Source organism: Callospermophilus lateralis, chromosome 4 (assembly GCF_048772815.1).
Source record: "Callospermophilus lateralis isolate mCalLat2 chromosome 4, mCalLat2.hap1, whole genome shotgun sequence".
Taxonomy (NCBI): Eukaryota; Metazoa; Chordata; class Mammalia; order Rodentia; family Sciuridae; genus Callospermophilus; species Callospermophilus lateralis.
The window spans coordinates 83,797,101-83,823,810 of record NC_135308.1 but is presented as its reverse complement, the minus strand read 5'-3'; the positions used below and the strand labels follow the sequence as shown (position 1 = coordinate 83,823,810).

Below are 26,710 nucleotides of genomic sequence, written 5' to 3'. Positions count from 1 at the left end.
AATAGAGCTGCCATAAGGTTGTTATAATTTTTCACTGCATGAGTGTGTAAAGTGACATTTTCTCAGAAGAGCTTTACCATGCATTATACTGTGATTAATAGTTGATTTGATAAGTCATAATTCTTAGAATTAGATTGTTACTTATGTATCCATTTCTTGGATTTTGCCCATTCTTTCACTTAAAAATTAGGAGCTGGCTGTAGTGGCGCACACCTGTAATCCTAGCAGCTTGGAAGGCTGAGACAGGAGAATGGGGAGTTCAAAGCCAGTCTCAGCAAAAGTGAGGCACTAAGCAACTCAGTGAGACCCTGTCTCTAAATAAAATACAAAAAAGGGCTGGGGATATGGCTCAGTGGTCAAGTGCCCCTGAATTCAATCCCTGGTACCCCCCTTCCAAAAAAATTTAGAAAATAACCCAAATAGTATGATTCACTTAGAAAGTGGATATCTTGTGAGTGGTGGAAAACTATTTCCATGTAATGTCTGTATTTTTAAAATATACACAGTTATGTCTCTTATTTTCATCCAAAATTTTACATTTGTGCTAAAGAAGAAGTGTATATGGATTGCAGAACTTTTGGGGTAAAAGGCTAATTGTTCATGCAGTTTCTGTCAGAAATTCTGTTCCGATGGCAGGATGTTCCTACCTGGCACTGGCAGTGAGTAGGTGTTGAATTGTCACCTGCGTTCCCTGAGAGTCCAGGCTATTTAACATCCTCACATTTGGAGTGATCTTTCACAGCTCTCTGAAGACAGCCATTCCCACCTAATGTGTTTTCCCTGTGGCTTCAATGGTGTTAAAAATAAAGAGGAAGATAATAAAGAATTTACAAAAGATACAGGAAAATTTAAAAATTGAACAAAACCACAGGGAAGAGAAGTAAATGCTTATGAGAAATTATGGAGAAATGACATGGCTTTTGATGTTTTAAAAGTTTGTTACAGTACATTCTACGGTTTTGTGGTAGTTTGGCTGGGTAGCAGATGGACATCCTGGGTTCTTTCTCTCCACTTGGAATCTACCTACCATACAGTTTCCTAATATTTCTTCTGACTTGATTCCCAGAATTCTAGTGACTGTGCATCTACTAAAACTACCCTTTGTCATAGAGATTCTTGTGCTGTGTGTCAGGAGCAGAAATCACCTCCTCCCCTGCTCTTATTTCTAATACACCCAATGATAAAAAAAAGTCTTTTATTAAGTATTTAGCCTTGTTATTACTATTACAGATATTCTTACTCTACTAACATTCAGCTAATTGTGAATGTCCAGTCTTTGTGGTCTTGTGAATTCAACACAGTTTCTCTTATTCTCTCTTTCCTTGCTATTATGATACTGGGAAAAGTCCAAATCTGTGTGTTGGTAGTTGAGGGTTCTGCTACGATGCAGTTGTGGAAACTTAAAGAGAGAATTGTATTTTTCTGTGTTTCAGCTTGTTTGGTTGTAAAGTAGGAGTCATGTTATATGGCCTCCACAATCCAGTACGGATACAGAATTTGTTTTTCTTATGTGCGTGTGTAAATATCCCTAAATTAAGGGTGGAAATATTTTCTAAAGGGAATTAATGAGCAACCAACACTACTAATCAGCACATTGTACATGCTTTGTGTTTTAAAGTCAATCCTGATAGCCAGAAAATATTGGACAGAGAGTGATCATTTTTTTTAATGATGCCTTCATGTTCTTCCAGCCAGACCTATTTCCTGATAATACGCAGTTCTTTAAAGTTTCTTTTTTTAAAAAAATTCATCTCAGAAGACTAAGCTCAGTAATTAGACACAGGGTTTACTTTTTTGTTGGTTAAGCAAACTTTATTGTGTATATTTAAAGTATGCAACATAATGTTATAAGAGGAAAAATATATATGCAGTCATATAGTTAATAGCAAAATAGTTATAGTAGTAAAACAAATTAATACATCCCTGATATCATATAGTTTCCCATTTCCTCCAAGAACAGCAATAGTCTACCCAGTCAGGAAAAATGCTGAATATGCTATGATTAATTAACTAGGGCCCTCGAATCGCACATTAGATCTTCCTATATGTTCATCCTTCATATTCACCACTATGCATCACATGTCCTGAATCTCCCTAGTTCCTCCCTCCCCCGCCACCCTGGTAACCACTGTTTATTCTCTATTTATATATATTTTACCTTAAGGATGGTTACTTTTTATTCTGCCTCATGTATTGACATTTCCCCATATATTTTTTGTGACAGTTTGAATAATACCCACTCTAAAATATATAATTACTGTCCAACATACACATGCACACAATTATATGCTTTCAAGTTCAAAACTAAAATTATGCCATGATGTATATTTCCTTTTATAAAGTCAACTATTAGATAAGAATTTATCTTACATTTAATGTATTCTAATTGTATACTTTATAAGCTATTAGAATAAAATTAATATATATTTTAATATTTAACAGATTAATGCACAAATAGTTACTACTGAAATACTACTCTAAACTGTTTATCTTTTGGTATAATTTATGTGATTAGTTTTACATGGCTAGATAAGAGTAATATAAATGTAAAACCTCCTTCATTGGTTGATTCGTGGGCAAGTAATTTTACTGTCAAAAACCAATTTGTTCCTGTTTTCTGATATTTTATGTAAATTATAATTGATATTATTTTAGTTCCATCTACTGTGTTAATTTTCTCATTTAATGTGATTTGCTCCGTTTTCCTAATAGCAATTACTTGGCGAGCTCTCAGAGGTAACCCACACTCGTTCCCTCCTGGCAATTCTTTTAATATAATTTTTTGGATTCAATCTCTGGACTTAACACCCTCCAAATGTTCCAGCTGTGCTTAGTTTTCATTGCAGAGTTCCAGAGAGACCAAGTTTAGAGAAAAATGTGTAATTCAGAGAAGGTTAAAATTTCAAAAACAATTCAATTTTAATGGCTTTTTTGGACTTGTTACTTGCATAATTTCCCTCCTGAAGTAGTGTCTTGCATGAATCAGGAGTTCATCTCTCAGTAACTTTAACCCTTGAGAATTCTCACTCAGCTTTCATTGCTAAATCAAAGTGACTCATTCCAACTTAATTATGAATAAGAAAGTAAATTTCCTATGAGGTCTAGTAATTCTAACTTCTTCCAGAGAAAGACAAAAGAAGAGATTTTGTCTTGAACAGAACTCTATATTTGTGAGAAAAAATGGGTAAGAGTTAGGAAATGACTGTTCATGGTGCAAACATGGGTCCACCCCAGGCTGCCAAGCTGAGAGCTTTGTCTGAAGCTGAGGGGTTTGTGGAATGTGAGACTTTCAGTGCTAATTACTAAGAAAGTCACAGGCAACTAGAAGGAGTTGGTCAAGGTTTCATCTGTATTTGGAGCTCCAGAACCTTTGGCACAGGAGGAAATAGCTCAGAGTGCTTTTTCCCTCTAAGACTTTCCATAAGTTGATGGCGCATTGAAGTCATCAGTTCTGTAACCTTCAAGCAGAAACAGCCAAGAGGCAGAAGTTGAACAGTAGGTAAAGTGAAAAAGATAGGGAGGGAAACAAAAGTGATGTCAGCAATCAATACTGATTCTGCTTCCTCTATGTCATGGCTTACCAACCAGTCCACAGAATGGCTGTCTTGGTTGCCTTCTTAGCACAAGGAAGACACTTTTTCTTGTTTTTCATGTCAGAAGTTGGAAGCATAAGGCAGGAGGAGAAAAAGGAAAATATGCAAGTAAATATGATATAAATCATGAAAAATTTTCACATGGGCTTGGATATTTTTATATTGGTTTTATTTTTTAAAAAATCTCTTGTTCTGTTAGATCATACCAATAAAGTTGTGTTATATAGCAGTGACAGATAACGACGTGAGGCACAGAACATTTGATGAGCCTGTCTTTAGGCTCGATTGTGACAATAACATACAGTGTATTCAGTTTCTCATACATTATTTGATGGATAGCAAAACACTGGCTGTTCTTGTTTTTTATGAAAGCAGAAAATATGAATCATATCGTGCAATGCAGAACTATCGCTTTTTGGTTTATTTAAGCTTTATAAACAATAAACTCTGACACTTTTGAAACATTAATGTGAGAACTCATTAACCCTTTATGAAATTACTTGCAAAGAATATTCTGGTCAAGGGAACATTGAATATATTTTGAGGTGACTTTGGTGTGTGCTAAGTATTGAGTTTTGGTGATGTTTGCGGTATTTTGGTTGCTTTAAATATCTTATTGGCCCAAATATAGGAAGAATATTTTGTGGAGTATAGTAATAATAATAATAATAATGCATTCTAATATATTATTTCTATATTAGAAATGCTTCAGGTCTTGAATGCTGGGGGAATTAGCAATCTGTTTCTGTCCCATCTAACTTCATGACAGAATCTTGCCCCTCTTCGCTTTTTCTTCTTCCCTTGCTGCCTGTGTCCTCTCTGCCCTCTGTCTCCCCCAGTACTTGGCAGCATTATAATGGCCTCTTTCAGTTCTGCTTCCATCCTTGCGTTACTCCCTTCCCACCTTCCCCACCCTGCTGGTTGGCAAGTGTTGGCTTTTAAGAGATGCCTCAGGAGAACGCAGGCTCCTCCCCGTGCAGTTCCACAGGTGCTGTTCATTTGCTGTGAAGACAGTCATGATGAAGGCCAGCATGTTGTTTTCTGAGTAATTTTAATTTTGAAATGTGGTGTGTGTGTTTGTTTTTTATTTCTGTGGAAGTTGGGGAGGAGGAATCACTTGAAATCAATGTTACCTTATATTTGGGCCAATTTAAAATGTAGAAATAAATACTGTTCTAATCAAAGGACCAGATTGCCAAAAGGTCTTATTGCATTTTATATATTAATCCTAAACTTTAGAATAATTAAATTGTATCACCGCAGTATTTAAATCATACCTCAATTATAAGGCATCACTCTCTTTTATTCTAAAAAGAAGATGTGCCTTTTGAGAATTTGGAGCCTCTTACAAGTGCAGTTATTTATTAGTTAAAATTATTTTGTTTAGATTTAAAGTTTTAACTGTTGTGTTTTTTAGTAAGGAATATATATATACTGTTTTATAATAGCCAATATTTATGGTTTAAAAATTATTGAGAAGCATTGTTCATTTTTAATCACATCTGCCTTTTTAAATACAAATCCCCACATACCCTTTTTTTATAGTTTGTGAGTTGCAGTCATCCACATTAACCAAAGACCATAACTTTTTTTTTCCTCAGTATTTCTTGTTGGTACATTGTAGTTGTACATAATGGTGAATTTATTGTCAAATAGTCATACATGCACACAATATAACAATGTAGTTTGGAAATATATATTTTGTGTGTGTGGTGCTGTGGATCAAACCCTTGACCTTGAGTATCCCAGGCAAGAGCTTACCACTGAGCTGCACCCCAGCCCTGAAGACCATGTCTGTATCCTCACAACATCCACCCTACAACATATTCATTTTAACAAGAAAAATTTTGATTTTAATAAATTAGAATGGAGATTGTGGCAGAAAGTGTTATATCTTGAAATAATTGAGATCAATGTTTTAAAAATTATTTATTTTAGAGCATAGTCCTTATGAGAACATTGCTCCTCTCCTTAATAAATTACTTATGTATATATTTAAAATAAGGAGCAAGTGATGCTTAATGCTATTGACATTGATTTCCAGTGCCATTGAAATTACTAGTAATTATTTTCTGTAAAACCAGAAGTCATTTGATCTATCCTGATCTTGTATAAGTCCAAGACCAAATTTAGTTTTCTTGACATTTATTATTATAATACTGTTTGCTCTTGGTGTATCATTGTTACTTGTTATACTTACATGTTGACCTTGAACAAATATGTAGAATGTTTAAAAGCTTATTTTTAATTATTATTCACTATATAGGATCAGAAGTGTGTGTATGTATGCATACACATAAGCAAAATTATTATAGACTTGCAAATAAGCTTAAAATAAATAGCAGATGATGTCCTGTCAATGTATAATTTATTTTCTAAATATAGGTACTTTTCAAAAATTTCAAGTTAATTATTTGTCATTTTATAGAAACAAAGGATGGAGTATGGTCCAAGACCAGCTGATACTCCTTCTGCCCCATCACCTCCTCCAACGCCAGCTCCTGTTCCTGTCCCCCTTCCACCTTCTGTACCAGCACCTGTTCCTGTGTCAAAGGTCCCAGCAAATGTAGCACGTCAGAACAGCAGCTCCAGTGACAGTGGTGGTAGCATTGTGCGAGACAGCCAGAGACACAAACAACTGCCCGTGGACCGTAAGTTTCCAGGGAGGCAAAAAAGTTTTTTCTGTGAATTAAAAGCACTGTGAAGTAAAATATTGTTTATTCTTGATTCAGTTGTTACTAGATATTATTAAATATGAACTGTACCCCTTTATACTTGCATGGGCTTCATAGATTAAGGAGATTTTTCACCTCGTTTCTCATTGTTTAAAAACTCTGATTAGCAGGAAGTTCCCTCCATTCTCTCCTATAAGTATTTCTACACATATTCCAATCTTGTGGCAGTTGAATGCTTGCTCAGGAGTTCCATATACTAGAATTTGTATACCAAAGCATCACTAACTGGCCCTGTGACCTTCAACAATTGAATAATCCTCTTTGTATTTTAGTGTCTGAACAGTGGGGACAAAAATAATGGTGTCTGCTTTCATAGAATGAGTGTGCAAATTCAGTGATAATCCATGTTCAGTGTTTAGTCCAGTGCTTCTCAGCCAGAGGTGACTTTACCTTTCTCTCCCTTCCCCTGGGGACATTTGATATCATCTGGGGCATGTTTACTGACATTAGTGGGCATAGGCCAGAGATGTTTAGCAGCATTCTGTAATGCACAGGACAGCTGCATTCAACAGGATTACTTGGTCCAAAATATCACCCGTGCTGAGGTTGAAAGTCTGGTTGATTTGACTACCGTGTGATATATTATAAGCAGTCAGTAGATATATTCTGCTGTCATCATTGTTTTCCTCTTTTCTGTTTCTCATATCTGTTATTCTCAAATGCACAATCTCACTAGCTTACTATAATTGTCTGCCAAAAATGATCTCAAACATACCCTTCAAATTCAGATTTCATGTAATTTAGACTGTAGGTTTGGTTCATATTTTCATAAATGTAAATTTTATTTTTTATAGAATGGTTTCTATGAAAACCAATTTAAATACACTGACAGAAAAGACACAAAAGACAATCTAGCCAACTTTGAATTATGTTTGTTAGTATTGGAAAGAACAGGAAGTTTTGAAAACTGAGGTAAATCCTAGGTAGTTTTTATTTTACTTTGTAGTATACCATTTTTTCTTTTTTAAAATATTTTTTATCCAAATTGTTCTTAAAGAATTGTAATATTACTTTGCTTTGCCTATACTTGTCATATACAACTCTTGGAAAACTAGAGGCCAGGAAGACATTTCATATAGAAAGATGAGTATGTGCATGTGAGTGTGTGTGTGTAAAATGGATATATCTAGTTCTGTCAATTTGGGACTTTGAAGTTTTTGTATTCTTTTCTCCATATGAATGTATAAATATACTTTTACTATAAATGCTCAATCTGTTTCCATTTTTTGAATACTTTATGTTGTGGAGAAAGAACAATTCCCAGCTTATTCTTCAAACCAGATCTCATTTCTGACTTCCAGACACACATATTCAAATATTAACTTTATTGCTGAGATCAGACACCTGATTCATATTAAAAACTAAAATCTCAAATCCTTTTCACCCTACTGTTTTTTTCATTTTAGTAAGTTTTAGCCATATCTATTTTGTTATGATTATTTTTTTATACTGGGGATTGAATTCAGGGGTGCTTAATCTCTGAGCCACATCCCCAGCTTCATACCTCCATCTTTTTATTTTTATTTTTTTTTTTTGAGGCAGGGTCTCATTAAGTTGCTGAGTGAGGCTGGCTTCAAATATGTAATCCATCAGCTTCAGCCTCCCGAGTTCCTAGGATTACAGGTGTGCACCACTGTGCCTGGCTCCGTTGTGATCATTCTTGATAGAAACAATTTAAAAAAGAACTAAAACTATTACTATTTAACTTCTGGAAATTCTGGTTAAGTACAATAAGCACAAGCCTACTTTTATATATTACTTTCTCTCCCAGGGTGTAGCTGATTTAAATATCTTCTTATTCATATCTTGACCTTACCAGAAAACTAAAGGAAAAATGAAATTTTACAAAAGCATTTAGCTCTTTCTGTTCAGCAAAAACAACTGTGTGTATGACTATGTGTAAGTGTGAATAACCATAATAAAATATAATGTGCTACATGTGGATTTTTCAAAAAGATGGTTTTTACAAAGACACTAAAATAGTAATTTTAAGATGAAAAGTTCTTGTTTTTTAAAATATTTTTTAGTTGCTTTATTATTTTCTATTATTTTAGATCTTTATTTTATTTATTTATTTATTTATATGCAGGGCTGAGAATTGAACCCAGTGCCTCACACATGCCAGGCAGGTGCACTACCACGGAGCCACAGCCTCAGCCTCGAGATGAGAAAGTTCTATAAATATTTTATTGATTTCCCTAAGGAAAACTTTCCTCTTAAGGAAATGACTATTCCTTTCTTCATTCTTCCCACAAGTTTGTGACATTTCCCTCCTTTGTTAGGTCAGCACAATAATCTTTGACACCATAATCCTCTTTTTTCCAGGCCTACGGTCAGAGTTCATAAGCATCCAGTCCCTATTTGGAACAGTATGTGGATTGGAACAGTTTGTTCTTTGTCCAACTCTAAGAAGCTAAGAATAAACTAATGGGAAAGAGGCATAGTTAGAATATTTTAAAGATAGAGAACTCTCTTGATAATTGTAACTCATCATTTTCAAGTCTGTTTTTCATAAGTAAAAGGATGACGTTGGATTATAAAATATAAACATCTCTCCCCAAATTAATACATACACTTATTTCCTTAAAATAATAAAATTTGCAATTACTTTTGTGAAGTTCTTTTTTAAAGTATCTCAAAGGTATAGTTTGACATTAAACAAAAGTAATTTTTTATAAAACTTATTTATTTCTTAATATCACTCATTCGAGGACTTTTTTTCTCTCAATGAATATTAGAACTTGGTAACAATCATTTAGAATCAAACAGACATGTTTAATTGTGTGTATATTGGAGAGCCAGATTTATCTCAAAAATGCCCATTTATGCTGTATACATTCTCTGCTTTTTGCCTAAACCTCTCATAAAAATAAAATAGGAGTAACTAGAAAGTGAATACCCATAAAAATGTTATCGAATAGCCATGGTGGACAAGAACCATCATGCCTATTTTTTAAATACAACAAATGGCCACAGTTAAGAACTCCTTTGCTGCTGTGTGACTGTGTGTTACCTATTTAGAGTAGCTGCTGGGAGCCATGTGTCATATAAACTGTTTGAATTGGTTTATCGCAGAATCCACAAAGATTCTACACTTATCACTATTGAAATGTTAGTCCTTCTATTTGAGTTTAATCTGTTGTAATCAGAACTGTTATTTTAGAAAGAGGTGTTAAGTTAGTCTGATTTGTTGTGTGCTTGAACATTGAAAATGGAAACCAAAAGCCAGGAGCATGTTAGAAAGAGGCTTTTTGTATTTCCTGGAAGAAGACTATACCACAGACTGGTGATCCTCAGTGTGGTGGCTAAGTCAGTGTGTGAGAAAATAAATCCTTTGGTGTGGTGGTACTTTTTAAAAATTCCTTTGAGACAGACTCATACGCTGTATAATGTAGTAATTTAAGAATCATCTAATGAAATGCAGGTGATGTGATACTTAAATACAGTAATCAATAGTATTTTTTCTCACTTTATCTTGTACTTCTTCCTTTTTTCTCTTTGCCTCTTCCCTCCCTCTTTTCTTCTTTTGACTTCTAAAAAAGGTTTCCTAAATACTCAAGGTATTAAAAAATTAGACTGAAATAATGCTATGTGATTATTTCACACTTTTCCCTTATTTTACAGGGATACCAAACACTTTCTAAAACATTTTACCTGAAAAGAAAAGAAAAAGGTGTAGAACAACAATGTAATAATGGTCACAAAAACCTCCCTGAGGGAGCAGATCATTGCTACTTCCCAAGTTGATTAGTTAATTGGATTACTGTATCAGTAATTTTGTTTTTAACATTTTGAAAACAATATACAAATATTGTTTTTAATTCTTGAAAACAATATACACATAATGTACTGATGTATGTATACACACACTTTAAAAATGCACACGCAAACACATTATTCACATTCTTATACTTGCTTTTTTCCCTGGCTTCCTCAAAGTGGTAGTTCAACCATGCATCTTCCCCAGAAGCATAAATGGCTGGGGGAGAAGGACAGTAGTGAAATTAATCAAAGGTAGTCTCAATGACTCGGACCATAAAACAGGTCTGAGCTGAAAGTCAGAACATGTAGTTCTAGCTAAATTCTATTTCTAATTAACAATGTGACTTGGACAGATCATTTCTCTGTTTGGCCTCCATTTTTTCATCTGGTTATTTAAGGGGTTTGTATATGATGATTTGCAAGGTCTCTCTCAGTGAAAAATTCAGGAGAATGCCTCCTTCATTAATTTGTTCAGTAAGCATTTATGGAATCACTACATTTCCCAAGTACTGGGGATATAGAATTAAACAAAACAGGGAAAATCTCTTTTTGTCCTCAGGCTTACATTTTAATGAAAGGAGATAGATATACAGTGACATATCAAGAGAATATTAGAGTGTTAGTTTGGAGAATAATATAAGCTCTATAAATGGAGAATGCTGTTGGGGGAGGGAGTGGCTACAGTTTAAATAGCTCAGGGGATATCTGAAGGAGAGGAAGGAGGAACCCTCTGGATATTTAGGGGACAACATTTCAGGCTAAGGAGGCTGGAATGGCCTTTAAATTTGAAAGCACCAGGGAAGCCATTGTGAACTAGAGTAGGGAATTCAGGAGAATTATTTGGATTTGGGAGATTATCCATCTTTCTTGTCTATCTAGATAGATACATTTATTTTTATTTTGGCAATACTAGAAATTGAACCCAGGGCCTTACACATGCTAGAAAAGTGTTCTACCACTAAGCTACATCTCCATCACTGGATTTGAAGTGTGTGTGTTTAATTCTTTTTAGTTGTTGATGGACCTTTATTTTATTTATTTATATGCGGTGCTGAGGATCGAACCCAGTACCTCACATTCGAGGCAAGCGCTCTACCACTGAGCCACAACCCCAGCTCTGGATTTAGAATATATTTTGATGGTGGTACTAACAGGATATTCCTACCATTAAATGAGATCATGAGGGTGAGGATCAGGGAATGGAGTAGATTAGACTTGATTCTAATAGGCAGAGATTAGGATGGATTAGGTGTAGTGTAATTCCATGGTATTTTTAACTAGAGAAACTGGAAAGATAGAATTTACTGAGCTAGGAAGTCTAAAAATAAGTCCAGAATCTTAATAAAAGAAAACTTCAGGAAGAAAATTAAGAATTCAGGTAAGAAAAATTATATTTGAGATATATTTCAGAGAGTTAATAGATATCCAATGAATATATTAAGTAGGCAAGTTAACATGTGAATCTAGACTTCTGAGTAGCAGTCAGGACTGGTGTTTTAGTCAGCTTTTTCACTACCATGGCCAAAAGAACTGACAAGAACAATTTTAGAGAAGGAAAAATTTATTTGGTGTTCTCAATGTCAGAGGTCTTAGTCCATAGATAGCCAACTCCATTGCTCTGGGCTCAAGGAGAGGCAGAAGATCATGGCAGAAGAGTGTGGAGGAGGAAGGTAGCTCAGGAAATGGAAAACATAAAGCAAAGAGAGAATGCCCTGCTCACCAGGGACAAAATATGAACCTCAAAGGCACTCCCCCAGTGACATACTGTCACCCATACCCTACCTGTCTACAGTTAGCACCTAATTAATCCATATCAGTGGATTAATTCATTGATTAGATTAAGGCTCTGTCATTTCACCTCCGAAAGTCCTTGCATTGTCTAACAAATGAGCTTTGGTGGGGGCTCATATTTAAACCATAACAACTGGAGCAATAGTTTGGTAGTCATCAGCTTTTAAATGAGATGAGGCACAGTGATCATTGATGGAGTGTGTATAGGCAGAGAAGAGGTGCACAGTTTTTTTCCTGGTGTACTTTAACATTACTAAGTTTCAGAGATGAGACCATTCAGAGGAAGATACTGAAAAGGAGTTACCAGGAAGGCGGGAGGAAAATCAAGAGAGTGTGAAGTCCTGGAGACCCCAAGATGAAAGTGTTTCAAGGAGGAATCTCTGGCTTCAAACTTTGCTGACGGGTTAAATGAGATTATGGCTGGGAAGGAACTGGCTACAAGTTTAACAAAGTGTAGTAGAGAGAGGAATTGAATTGCAGTGAATCTAAGAAAATGGAAAAATAGGAATGGATTAAGCTAAAGTAGGTGATGCTTCATGGAATTTTGCTTACAAGGGAGCAGAGAAACGGATGGCAGTTGGGAGGTGACCTAGTAAAGACTTATCTAAAGGTAAGAGAAATAATAGGTAAATTGTAGCATATTTCAATGAGCTGATGATTTAGAAAAGGGGGATATTGATGCCAAAGTATTTGAATAGGCAGAGAATTTGGTGCCTGGTGTACATAGATGGGTTGGCCCTGGAGCATGGACACAGTTCATCTGTAATATAATGGGCAAAGGTATGTGGGGAGGAAGAAGAACCACTAGGGGAGGTGTGGATGTTCTCTTCTAACTCCATTATTTCATTCAGAAATTAGGATGTGAGCCAGGTATGGTGGCACATGCCTGTAATTCCAGCACTTGGGAGGCTGAGGCAGGAGGATCTTGAGTTCAAAGCCAGCCTCAGCAAAAGTGAGGCGCTAAGCAACTCAGTGAGACCCTGTCTCTAAATAAAATACAAAATAGGGCTGAGGACGTGGCTCAGTGTCTGAGTGCCCCTGAGTTCAATCCCTGGTGTCTCCCCAGCACCCCCCCTCCCCCCGCAAAAGAAATTAGGATGTGAGATCTTGAGGGTGAGGATTAGGAAATAGAGCTGGATGTTTACAGAGAAAGTAGAAGTTATTAAATAATTGGGTCAGATATTAATAATTGGGTCAGTGTGTAGCTATATGTGGTTTAGGTGAGGTTTCTCAACCTGGGCCCTGTGGTGGGAGGCTGGCTTATGCCCTGGAGGATGTTTTGCATATTGCAGGCCTCCAGCCACTGTGGCTGTGGCAGCCTTCCCTCTTTACTACCCTCGGCTGTGACAACCAAAAATATTTCTAGGCATTACCGAATGTCCCTGGCATTGAAACTGTCCCTAATTGAGAAGCTCTAAGGAAGTGTAGTGTCACTGTTAGGGATTTGAGCAGATCCTTCAGGGTCACCACTGTAATAGTGGTGAATTTAACATGGGACCATTTGACAGCTGTGCAGGCCTAGAGTATGCAGGATGGTGGATTCACTGGGGCTGAGGCTTTACCAGACGAGTACAATGAAGAGAGGAGAGGAGCCAGGGAGTTATTTTGGTAATTGAGCTTATACTGGGAAGATGGTCGGAGCCCTAGATTGTGAACCAATTGGGGTCAAAGGATCATTGGGATTGGGGTCTAGAAAGAGGGACATAATGTTAGGGATTTTCAAACATATCCTGCTTTCTATTGGTGTCTAGGAAGGAAGTCTCAGATGGAGGAAGTACAGGATGAGCTCATCCATAGGCTGACCATTGGTCGGAGTGCTGCTCAGAAGAAGTTCCACGTGCCACGGCAGAATGTGCCAGTTGTCAACATCACCTATGATTCCACACCCGAGGAGGTGAAGACATGGTTACAGTCAAAAGGGTTTAACCCTGTGTAAGTGTGTCTCTAGATCCTTTGTAGTTCTTTGTGTGAAGCATGCCTTATTTTCAATTGAGTCATATACATTTCACAAATGGCTAAAAAATATAAAAGCCAAGACTGCATTCTTTGTTCCATACTTAGGAAGTGACTATACATAGCTAAAAAGGAAAAAACATGGGAGACACAGTAGAAATAACTATGAGTTGATGCCACCTTTTTCTTGTTGGTAGAATCTGTTCGTCATTGGTCCCTTACACAGCTGTCAGCCCCTGGGAACTCTGGTAGTAGCTCTCTTTCTCTCATCAGGTTACACTAGGGTAGGACTGTGATCTTAAGGAAACTCCTCAGATCATGTAGACATGACATGTAGCATAGGTTTCCTCCTGCTGCAGGGTATAGTGTCTCAGGAAAATAATAAAGCAGTTGACTACCTGTCATCAATTAAAATCTTAATAGTGCTTTTCTTTTAGCTAAGTCCATAATAAAGGTCCTATGTATCTAAAAATCTAAAAGTCTAAAGACCCTTTATGTCTATTTGATACAATGAAATCTTTGAATAATACATATTCTAAGAAGCCTGACATTTTATAAACTCATTCAGCACAACTGAAAGGTACAATAATGGTTAGTCAGTTGCCTCATAACTTGAAAGCTGTCTATTCCTGCTATGAAACACCCAATTTTAAGGAATTTATGTTAAACAATAGTAAAACTAAACCCAATTGGCTCCTTTTTGATGCTTCACAATCGGTCATCTTGTATAGCCTCTGGGTCTTGATCATGAAAGTTCCTTGTCATTGCCTTTAACCAAGCACTGAAGTGACATTTCATAAGAGTTTCCATGTATGAAACTCTTACGAAAACATTACTAGCAGAAATAGAAGATTTTGTCTCTTATTTCTATCTAGGCAATATTTTTAATGCTCTGATTTTAAAATTTTTGTATTTCAGGACTGTCAATAGTCTTGGAGTATTAAATGGTGCGCAACTTTTCTCTCTCAACAAAGATGAACTGAGAACAGTGTGCCCTGAAGGGGCCAGAGTCTTTAGCCAAATCACTGTACAAAAAGCTGCATTAGAGGTAAGATTTGACAACCCAAAGTGTTTTTTTTTTTTTCCCCTGCATTAGTCAAGAGTATGGACTGCAAATTGAAAGCTCTGGAAACAACTATCCTGGTCCACATTGGCCAATTTTCCTTTCTTAAAAAGCTGAGTTAAATTTGATTCAACTTTTGTAAATTTTACAGGAGATCATCAATGACCATTTTTAAGCAGATTAGTTATTATAAATATTCACATAACAAAGCTTGAGCATATACTTTTGGCTATTGAGCAAAAAGCTAATCTCGTTTTATTGCATTAACTACTGCTATAGAAATTTTAATTTTGCCAAAATAAAAAAAAATCACATCTGAGTTCATAAATGCCTTAAGAGGCTAGAACTCTTTTGCCTGTTCTTAATATTTAGTTTAGAGGTCTTAGTAGGTTATAAAGTCTTAAAACCCTAGCTATGTGTCTTAAACCTGGTTTTACTTCTAAATAATTGGGGTAGAATATTAACTAGAGATCCTTGAAAACAGTAAGTCCTGAGTAGTAATTATTTAGTCATAGTTGTCTGTATGAAAGGAGAGTACACGTTTTCTAGACTGGATTTACTTAAGATTCTCATTTCCTCCTCTACTTAAAATAGGCTATGTAAAGGTACTGGTTTCCAGTGGTTACATCTCATAGCTCTTACTATCTCATGAAAATTATGCTTGGACTCAAAGATATAGGCTTTGGCATAAAATTGATACAGAATTATTTCTAGCAGATATATTATATAAATTCAATAGTTAAGTAACTCAGTATACAATAGTTACATGCATATAATCCTATAAGCATTCTTAATCAAGAGCTATTATATGCCCCTTGGAAGTTTTCCCTAAGACATTGATCTTGGGGTATCTTTATCAGGACATGATGATGGCTTTTTGTATGTTGAACACAAATAAGAATTATGTCTTTTCTCAAGCAGTGTTGTCACTACTCTACATTTTTTTTTGTACCAGGGATTGAACTCAGGGGTGCCTAACCACTGAGTCACACACCTCCAGCCCTTTTTATTTTTTTATTTTGAGACGAGGTCTAGCTAAGTTGCTTAGTGCTTCACTGATTTGCTATGGCTGGCTTTGAACTTGAGATTCTCCTGCCTCAGCCTCCAGAGCCACTGGGATTATAGGTGTGCACTATTGTGCCCGGTTTACATTTTAATTTTTTAAAAAGAATGTATAAATTACTTCTCAAGTACCCTTTTCTAATATACCTATTAGAAAAATCTGTATTCCTGAGATTCTGAACTCCTGCATTCCAGAGCTGCCTGTCATTGTCGATTGTCCTCCCGCCACTTCATTGTGTTCTCTTGCTGCCCGTTCCCCTGGGTGTGAATTGAGGCAGAGGCTGACTACTTGAGGTTTCTCGTGTTCCTCAACCACCATTCCACCTCACCCTTCTCCTGAATCTCATTCACCTTTTAGATTTCTCACCTGTGTTGGCAGAGACTTCTGTTGATGAGAAAATAAGGAGAGCAGGTAGGGCTTGGGGATGAGAAAAGTCAGCATTTTCCTAGAGGGTCAGAATGGTATAAAGGGAAACTTGGTGTGTTCTGGGCCCACTATGGCCTGTTTTAAAATCCAGAGGAGCTGGGCACAGTGGTACATACCTGTAATCCCAGCACCTCGGGAGGCTAAGGCAGGAGGATCCAAATTTGAGGCCAATTCCAGCAACTTAGCAAGACCCTGTCTCCAAAAATAAAAAGGACTGGGGATATAGCTCAGTGGTAAAGCTACCCTCAGTTCAGTTTCCAGTACTACAATAACACCAACAATGTCTCCTTAAAGGAAGATGAAACCATGTCTTGTTTGACCCAGAAAGGGTTCTTTGATAATTTACCCTGTTATTATACTTATTATACACATATCTCCTCCCCTCCCTCCCTCCCCACCCCCAGAGTCAGAGCACTTGATGTGCACTATTGGTCCTTCTCTATCATGTTGAAATGAAACATGGGGACAGAATTCCATCGACAGGCAGTGTTAATGGGATATTGGTGGGCTCCAGAAGCTTCACCTATGTGCAGGGAAGCCATTAGTTTTCCTGAAGAAACACTACAAGAAACCACAGTTGACTTTCACCCTGAGGCGCTTTGTTACACGCCCAACAGCTGAGACAAACCAGTAACCATCTTGTCTGAACCATGTTTGTTTTTCAGGATAGCAATGGCAGCTCTGAGTTACAAGAAATCATGCGAAGACGACAGGAAAAGATCAGTGCTGCTGCTAGTGATTCGGGAGTGGAATCTTTTGATGAAGGAAGCAGTCACTAATTTGTTGTTTGTTTTTAAACTCCATCTTTCTTGGCATTACTACAACATGCTTTGTTTTAAGAAGCCTTGAAGGGAATGTCAGATCTGTTTTTCTTGGTATACATAATTTATTGCCATAAAAAACAATACCTGAGTAAGCAGAGGAATTGCTTTTGGGCCCATTATTTTTATTAAAACTGACACATTTTAGACTGAATTTTTTTTTTACCTTTGGGAATATTTTTCCTACTTTAACAATTAATTATTTCACCCCATCTTATTGTATAAGTAGGAATTTATTGTCCATGATTCAAAATCTAAACAATTCATTTTTTTGTACATGTGGTGTCAGGCATGGTGTAGCTCACTGAGGCTGGCCTCTGCATTCTTGGGTCTCTCCTCTGACATGCTCAATGATAGAATATTTAGATTTATTTTAAGTTCTTAATGCCAACTGTTTAAAAATTAAAGCATCAAATGAACTGTATAGTCAGCCCTCAGACATGCAAATAACAACCTCTGGAGCATTCTCAAAACATTTGTCATGGCTCTGTTGATTGCAATTCCTTGCATAGCTTGTATTTTGATTTAGTTTATATTCTGCTTATTATGTATACTGTGTTCTTATATATAAGAAAGCACAAGTGGAAAGAGGTCATATACATTCAAAATCTATCACAGGAAGTAGCCTGCATTGGTGTGCATTACAGTATTTTGCCTAATGAAGGCCTCAGTTATGAATATTGATATAAGTAGTTCAAGGATATTGGGGCCATTTCATATGATTGTCTGTGTCAAGTCTTTCTGGTGATAAGAAACATATAATTTACACATACTTTAATCTTGTGAAAGATTCTAGATAAAGAAAAGAAAGATACCTAACCTTCAACAAATGTTATTTTTGGAAACAAAATTTTTGTCATTAAATGTTATATTATTTCACATATATAAAGCAGATGTTATGTAAGAATGTTGTATATTTTAACATAAATTCATTTAGAGAGATTATCTAGATTCATTAATTTTTCATAGTGCCTTTTTCACATGAGTCAGCTGGAAAGTCTACAATAAACAGTATTTGCTGTATGTTAACAAATGGCTTCTGTCTTACTGGCAAAAACGATCTTTGCTCTGTAGACTGAGAATTAGATAGAATGGAATGGGAAAAAATACTGGTTACTTGAAAACCTACAACTAGGTTCTAGTCTATTTCTGAGTGGGTAGAAATTGCTCCAGAATATTTTCTTCCATTGTTTCTCCTCTTTCACCTCTTTATCCATCATCTTTACCTTTTACCATCTAGTCACAGTTGGTAACAGTGGTGAAAATTTATTTACACTGTTCTTACAATTGATAAATGCTTCCTCGTAAATTCTTGACTCAATATCTACAATAACCCTGTGAGTTGTATTTTTATAAATGAGAAGCTATAGCTTCTTAGAGGCTGAACTTCCCCAGGACATGAAGGATGTGGGGGTCTTTCATCTCCCACCTTTGCGTCTCTATCCTACTGACCCTTATAGTAAGTACAGCGAACATGAGGATGACAGAGTAAAATTAGTTCAGGTCTTTTAAATTTCTTAAGCACCGCTTAAGAAATACCTTAGGCTTATTGAAATTATCTGAAAACATGGGAATAAGACAGAAGATAATAAGATTAAAACATTAGGATAACTTGGGTGAAAAGTAGCATACTTGATAATAAAATAATTGGTGCAATGTATGCCTTTATGTTATAAAATACCAAAGGATTGCATCAAAGAGGTAATACTTGCAGGAAGCAGTTACCTCACTTAGAGTTGTGGGGACAAAGAAGAGAGATTGATGGAATTTAAAAATTTTGGGGAGAGGCACTGTATAGTTTGGATCCAGACATCTGAGGAATTCGATCACCAGTACTTGAAAAGTTTGGGTAAAGAGCCCACAAAGCTGGCAAAAAGCAAGAAAACCAAAACAAAACAAGACAAAAAAAACCCAAAACATCAAAAACCTGAAAGGAGGCACAGCATAAATGCTCTTGCCTCAGGAATTCAAAAGAATTCCCACATTGAGGAAATAGTTTTGGAAATCCATGATTCAGGATGTGGACTTCTGAGGAGAGCATACCACCAGGCTTCTACTTGGCTGTCTATTGAAGCTATTTCTGGAGCAGGGGAAGACAAACTGGAAGCCTGAACCAACTACTGCTGCTGCAAATCATTTGCCACTTATTGAGTGAAGACCTAATGTGAAGGTGATGTTGGTAAAAAGAGGAATTAAAACAGAAATGAGAAGTCCCTTGTTCCCCTTCCTGCCTTCTCTCTCCCTGTAGCATATTCTTTGAGGCATTCACCTGGTAAAGCCCCAAATCATGAAGATGATAATAAAGGTGTGGATTTGAAGCTGAGAGAATAACTCAGTTCCAACTCATTCCAACTTCTGGCTGCTTAGCCTCTGTACCTACTCTTCTATGTGTGTTTGAAGTTCCATGCAACAACAATTAAGAAGTTTATGACTTTTTCTAATGTGATACAATCATCCTTTGTAATTTGAAAATATGTAACAGGGCATTTAATATGAAGAATTGTTTAAATAGATAAAAACAGAACAGAGAGAGATCACAGAAGGCTTAAATAGAAAGCAGATCCCACTCCTAGGTATTGGGAGCAAAGGGGTTATTTTTTTTACCAGCATTTAGAAGAAGGGCATGAGAAGAAGCTTAAATCCATGAAGATCCACTTAGATCTACTTGGATCCATGAAGAGGAGGTGCTGTGTGGTAGGTGCTGGTATCTCAGGAGCATGGAGGAGAGCCTCCCTGTGCAGCTCAGAGAAACATGTGAGGAGGGAATTCTGGCCAGTTGATGGCTATCTCTGAGGGCTAATCATGCTGTTGGAACCTGAAATGTGGGAGTAAAAACAAATCACCCATTGCTGGCAATAACTGTTGGTGCCAAAGTGAATATCAGCAGGCTGATTTTCAACCATTTGATTATGGTATGCTGTTATGTCATTTTCTGCTTGTTCTTATAGTGTTTACTACATTTGGAAAATAATCAGCCATTATCTTTTTTTTTCCCTGTTCTTCCTGCTGCTTCTCCTCAGGAGACTAGAATTTTGTATATTGTAGGGCATATGAAGTTTTCCCAAGCTCAATGATGCTATTAATTTTTTATCCAGTTGTTCCCCGTTCTGTGTTTCATTCCGAACAGTTTCTATTCACGAACCTTTTTAAGTTCACTAATCTTTTTTTTTCGTGCAACTTCTAATCTGATTTTATTACTTCCATTGTAATTTTTCATCTCAGATATTATAGTTTCTGTCTCTAAAAAAGGTATATATAAAAAATCTTCCAGGTCTCTACTTAATTTGCTCAATATTTCTTCAACTTTATCAGCCATACAAATATAGTTAAAATATTAGTCACCAATTCTATACAGAACTAGAAAACATAGTCCTAAAATTTATTTGAAAGAATAAAAGACCCAGAATAGCCAAAGCAATTTTCAGCCAAAAAAGCACTATTGGGAGGCATCACAATACATTACTTCAAATTATACTTCAGAGCTATAGCAACAAGAACTGGTTATCCATATGTAGAAGATTGAAACTAGACCCTTATCTCTAGTCCTGCACAAAAAGCAACTCAAAATGGATTAAAGACCTCAGAATTATATCAGAAACCATGAAACTCTAGAAGAAAACCTAGACTCAACACTCCAGCTTTTAGACATAGGCAATGACTTTCTCTATAGGACCCTTAAAGTTCAGGAAATAATGATGCCAAGAATTAATAAATTGGACAGCATCAAATTAAAAAGCTTCTGTACAGTAAAGGAATTACGAGTTTGAAGAGAAACCACAGAATGGGAGAAAATCTTTGCTCTCTCCACTTCTGACAGAGGATTAATATCTAGAATATATGAGAGCTCAAAAATCTTTATGCTAAAAAAACCCAATTAATAAATGGGAAACTAAGTAGACACTTATCAAAAGAAGAAATACAAATTGTTGAGAGCCACAGCCGAAGGGGCCCCAGCAAACTTTCAGACTGCCAGCTGATGATTGGCTCACAGCTGCCCCAGCAACATCTAGCTGATTGGCTCCTCTGCAGTGATGCTCATTGGGCTGTTTCCCTGCCCTTTCAGACCACGGAGCTGCTCATTGGGGGACTTTTTTGGCTCCGCCCATGCGACCCAGCCAATCGGCCTCAAGAGCAGGAGGATTGTGGGAGGTGGAGAGGCTGGTGGTTGTGAGAGAGGCTTGTGGGAAGCCGGTGGTGGCAGTTGGGCTCTGAGGGTTTTTCCTGAGGAGCTGTTTTGTTTGGCGTGTGTGGTTCTAAAAATAAAGTTCATTTCTTTTGACAAGTGGCTCCTGAATTGTGCCCAACCAGACTACAGCAACAAATGGCCAATAAATACATAAAAAAAAAATTCATCCTCACTAGCAATTGGGGAAATCCAAATCAATACTACACTGAGGTTTCATCGCATACCCATCATAATGGCAGTTCTCAAGAATGTAAGTAATAATAAATGCTGAAAAGGATGGGGGAAAAATACTCTTACACTCTTGGTGGGTCTGTAAATTAGTACAATCACTATGGAAATCAGTATGGAGTCTCCTCAAAAGACTAGGCATGAAACCATTTTATGACCCATCTATACCATTTCTCAGTATTTACCCTGAAGAATAAAGTCGTCATACTACAGTGATACATGCAGGCCCATGTTTAGAGTGGAACAATTCACAATGGCCAAACTATGAAACCAGCCAAGGTGTCCATAAATGGATGAATAGATAAAGAAAATATGGGGCCTAGGGTTGTGGCTCAGTGGTAGAGCACTTGCCTAGCATGTGTGAGGCACTGGGTTTGATCCTCAGCACCACTTAAAAATAAATAAAATAAAGGTATTGTGTCCACATACAACTAAAAATCTATATATAAAAAGAAAATATGGTGTGTATATACACAATGGCATTTTATTCAACCATAAAGAAAAATGAAATTATACCATTTGCAGGAAAATGAATGGAACTACAGAGGATCACATTAAGTGAAATAAGTCAAACTCAGAAGAAAGTTAAGGACTGTATGTTTTCTCTCATATGTGGAAGCTGAGAGGAAACAGGAAGACAAAGGTAGTGGTGGATCTCCTAAAAATCAAAGAGAGATCAGTAGAGGAAAGGGACCAAGGGTGGAAGACAGGGAGGGAGGGGAGAAGTGTTGGGGAGTGATATTGGCCAAATTATATTGTTATATTGTATACATGCATGGATATATAACAATAAATCCCATCAATATGTACAACATTGTGTGCCAATAAAAAATTTAGAATGTTTTCCAATCTGGCTGCTAGGAATAAGTACTATTACTAGTCATTTTGGTCTCTGAGAATTAATAATTATATAAAAAGAAAATATGGTATTTTTCAGGTGGATCCTTTCTTGGCATTTCACACTTTTCTCATATCATACACTGATGAATACTCATTTGAAAACTCCATGGGGACCTTATTCAGATCTTTGCTCTTCACCGCAGTTTGTGAACTTTAGTTTTCTTGACCTTCTCATACTGTAGGCTTTATAATCTCAACACTGCAAGTCTGTTACATTCCTTATAAGAAATGTGTTTCAGGAAGAAAGCTGAAGCAATTGTAGAGATAACCACATGTGTTTTCCATCTTTCAGTAATCACTGTCATTCATTGTGTAGTGTCCAAATATCTTGAGAACTCTTGAATATATTTTATTTTATTATTTCAGGTTGGAGAATAAATTTAGTCCCTTTGACTTCTCCTTGGTCACAATTGGGAGTACAGTTTTATTTTGCTTTTAAAGTATGTTTCCACTGTTTATAAATTTCTAGGTTACCACTTACCATTCTACACTTTAGAAATGTCATTCCATCGATTTCTGGCTTCCATTGTTCCTTATGACAACTCGGCCACCATTCATGTTTTCCCCTATTTTTCAAGATTCTTTTCTGTATCTTTCATTTTCAATAATTTTATTGTAGATTTGACAGATGAATATGTTGAATAGAGTTGACAGATGAATATTTACTTGTATTTATCCCATTTGCAGGTTCATTGACTTTGTGGATCTAAAGTCAATATCTTCCCATCATTGAAGACCTTGTTCTTTCTATTATTTTTTCTTCTCCATTCTCTTTCCTTTCCTTACCTTATTCTCCTCTTACCTATATATTAAGCAACTTATCAGCTTCAAAATCCTCGAATTTCCATTAATTTAAAAAAACCATTCCCCCTATTCTTCTTTTTTTCTGTAATCTTCTGTTTTTCAATTTTCTTTTAAGACAATCCATAGAAGTTTTGACTCAATTATTTTATCATTTCAACAATTTGCACTTAGTTCTCTTCTATAGCTTCCATTACTTTGCTGAGATTTTCTATCTGCTCATTCATTAAAATACTATTTCCTTTACTTCTTTAAATGTACTTTATTTTATTTCTATAACACATAAAAGCAACTTTGCAGACTTCTGCTAAGTCCAATTTTGGGGCCTTCCATGCTCAGGTTTTTGTTGATTGTTTCCTATCACCATCCCATATGGGTCCTATTTTTTGTTTCTGTGAATTAGTCATAATTTTTATTCTTGACGTTGTAAAAGACATGCTTGAGATGTTCTGGAATATTTTATCTACCTTGGTGTATGTTTAGTCCTGTTTCAGTGGGTGGGTTTCATGCTGGTTGATCACCTTGGTCTTGTTTAGGCTATTTGTGCTTTGTTAGACTAGAGCACAAGAAAACCTTTTTTTTTTTTTTTTTTCATGATCCTCTAACTTATTGGGACTTGATCTAAAAACTCTCTTTCTTCTGCAAGTCTTGTCAGACTTGGCTTTAGGCTTTGTTTGTACTTGAATCATTTTTACTCCGCAGTGGGCTCCTAATGTGTGACCTTTCTTGGTGTTTTGTTTTAGATGATGCCCAGGATACTTGACAGCTCAGCTAGATTCCCAGGTTGTTAAAAGGTGCCAAGTAAGTCTCCTCTTTCTTTCTGGATTGGACCACAGTGTCCCCCAACACAGTGACTTCTGACAGCTCTATTCTATTCTTAATCCTGAAGCAGACACTCTGGTAAACTCTGGGCTATGTTTCCCTGTGTCAGGAATTCACGGTAGACTCACTTACCAATTTCTGCAACCATTCTTTGCCCAAATACCTCCATTCTGATACCCTTCCTTAGAAATTTCAGCTCTTCTAGAATCCTGAACTCTGATCTTGGCCTCCTCAGCTCATTGGAACTAACTTGCTGTGCTTGGGTCTTAGCGTGCTGCACTGAAGTTGGGGAATTATCCCTGGGAAGAGAGCCAGTGAGTTTCTTACTCTAAAGATTATAATCTTGGTCTGCTTATAAAAAGTAGTCAATAGATTTTTATCTTTTTTCCTTCTTTTTTAATAGGCACTAGGTCATGGGAAACTAATGTGAGAGGTCCTCTAATTACTTAAAACCCCCTTTTTCATATTTTTCTCTAAGAAAAATTATAGGAAATTTTAAGATTCATTTTTAAAATGAAATATATAGGGGCTATACTGAGGGTGGGTAGAAATCTCACTGGGTTGGGTTTTCTCACCTGTTTCTCAATGCTTGCATAAGGAAACTGGAACAATATTAGAGAACTGTAGAAATTCAATGAAGGAGTTTATGTGAAGGCTTTTTCTCAGCATAAGACAATGTTGATTCAGTAAACACTTAATGTCTACTTTAAGAATGAGGTATTCAAAAAATATACAATCTAAAGAACTGCTTTAGAATTTATCCCTGTAGCTTATCTCATTGATCTCCTGGGGGAAAATTATATTCTAAAACTAGCAGTACTGATTTGTCAGAGACTGTAATTTTATGTTTGTTTATGTTAGTTTTTCCCAAAAGATATACCTTTAAGTTAATATCTAGCATGAAAGATCTTTGTAGGGTTATATAAATGCCCCCTTGGGATGAATTGTAAAGGGAAAACAGTCTTTCTCTTGGATAGTCTTTTCCTTATTTAAAACAAACCAAACAAAATGCTCATAAAGCTGTTTGGAGGAGATGCCCAGAGAAGGGTTAGTATTCAGTTCTGAGTGCCCCACAGGAATTCCATTTTAAACCTGTGTCTCTTTTTTCTCTCACCCATTCTCTTTTCAATCTCTTGGTTCCCCAGTCCCTTCTTTTTTCTTACATTTTCAAGACCTGTTCCCACATCACTTCACAACCTTCTTTATTTACTTCTTTGATCTTTCCATCCTCAGAATTGAAGACAGGAAAAACACCAGTGCTCTGAGCTTAGTTTTATGGGAAGTCCTCAGTTTGGGGGGCACGGGTAGTGGGCATGCTTAGGAAAAGCTTATCTTGTAATATCTAAATGTCCAGGTTTTTCTCATCACATTTGTGAAAGAAAGGTTCAAAATGGAAAAAAAAAAAGTGACTATGGGAAGAGGGTCCCCTCTAGCTTCTAGGGGGCAGGTGATAAAGGACTGATTTATTTCACATAGCCAAGTTCTGATAAGATAAACAGAAATAACTATGCAATCAGATGATGAGCTAAATTGGGGAAGATGTGGCTATCAAGAGCTCTGAGATTTGAGGTCCTCATGCTGTATTTCTGTGTATATTGAGACATTTGAACAGCTGATGCTCCTAAACAGCCTGAAGCACATTGCCTTTAGATGGGTGCTGGGAGGAGGCGGGCAATGCACCAGGACTTCTGCCAGGCCCAGATGGTCCTGTTCAGGCTGATCCCATGGGTTCTTTCCTTCCTGAATGCATCCCCAGTCACTTGGCCCAATATCTGAACCTTTTCTGGGCTGTCTTGGGTGGAAAAGGCTTGAAACAATCTTTTCTCTCTCAGATGGCTTTGGAGTGGAAAACAATTCCCTAAGCTTTGGTCATTCCTATTATCTCCAAAAAGTGAACAGATAGATTTTTTGATCTATGGAAAACCTGGGTATAATCCATATTGCACATGTTCGTGCACACAAATGTTCAGACACACGCATATGCATGAGAAATAAAAATCTATGGGTATTTCAGTGTGTCCTATTTTATAGTTTCTTACCTTGAGCTACTCATATGCTAAGGCCTTCTGCCCTCCCATTTATCCTTAAGGGAAATTAGTTGAATTCCTGTATGCTTCTAATTTAATATATATCCTCAGTTTACAAATGAGGAAATTAAAGACTCAGATAAGTGGTTTGTAAAAAAAGGTAACTCAGGAAGTGGAACAACTAAATTTGGACTCAGTTTTCTTGGATTTCTAAATAAATCTAAAATCTTCTTTTCTCCCAGATAGCATAGGTCAGTGTTTAAAAAATTTTTAAGCAGAAAAGGTATTTTTTTTTAATGGAATTTTATGTAGCATACCACTGTATAACACAGGTAGAATCAGTTTCTCTGGATGAAGCTGAAAAGGAGACATTCTATTTTGGAAATTGCTGATCCCGTAAGTTCCCTCCTCCCTGAAGACCCTTACAGGGAATCGTGAAGGCTGACTATGTGCTTATTGTTCCCTGGCAACAGTCAGACCTGGAAATATAGCTCTTAGTCTCAACAGTCTTTTATATCTTGGGGGAATTTCAGGTAGCT

General features: G+C 36.5%; 1 protein-coding gene across 7 annotated transcripts in view; it reads left to right on the top strand.

Moving 5' to 3' along the window:
• The window catches only part of Eps8 (EGFR pathway substrate 8, signaling adaptor), a 161,587-nt gene extending 144,403 nt beyond the window's left edge, over nt 1-17,184 (top strand). For all 7 annotated transcript variants that reach the window (XM_076854152.1, XM_076854154.1, XM_076854151.1 and 4 more), the window contains 4 exons: nt 6,022-6,244; nt 13,633-13,813; nt 14,753-14,882; nt 17,052-17,184. In XM_076854152.1, coding sequence (XP_076710267.1) covers nt 6,022-6,244; nt 13,633-13,813; nt 14,753-14,882; nt 17,052-17,165 — 648 coding nt within the window. In that variant the 3' untranslated portion in view covers nt 17,166-17,184. The remainder of the gene's footprint in view (nt 1-6,021; nt 6,245-13,632; nt 13,814-14,752; nt 14,883-17,051) is intronic.
• Nucleotides 17,185-26,710: the final 9,526 nt, after the last annotated feature.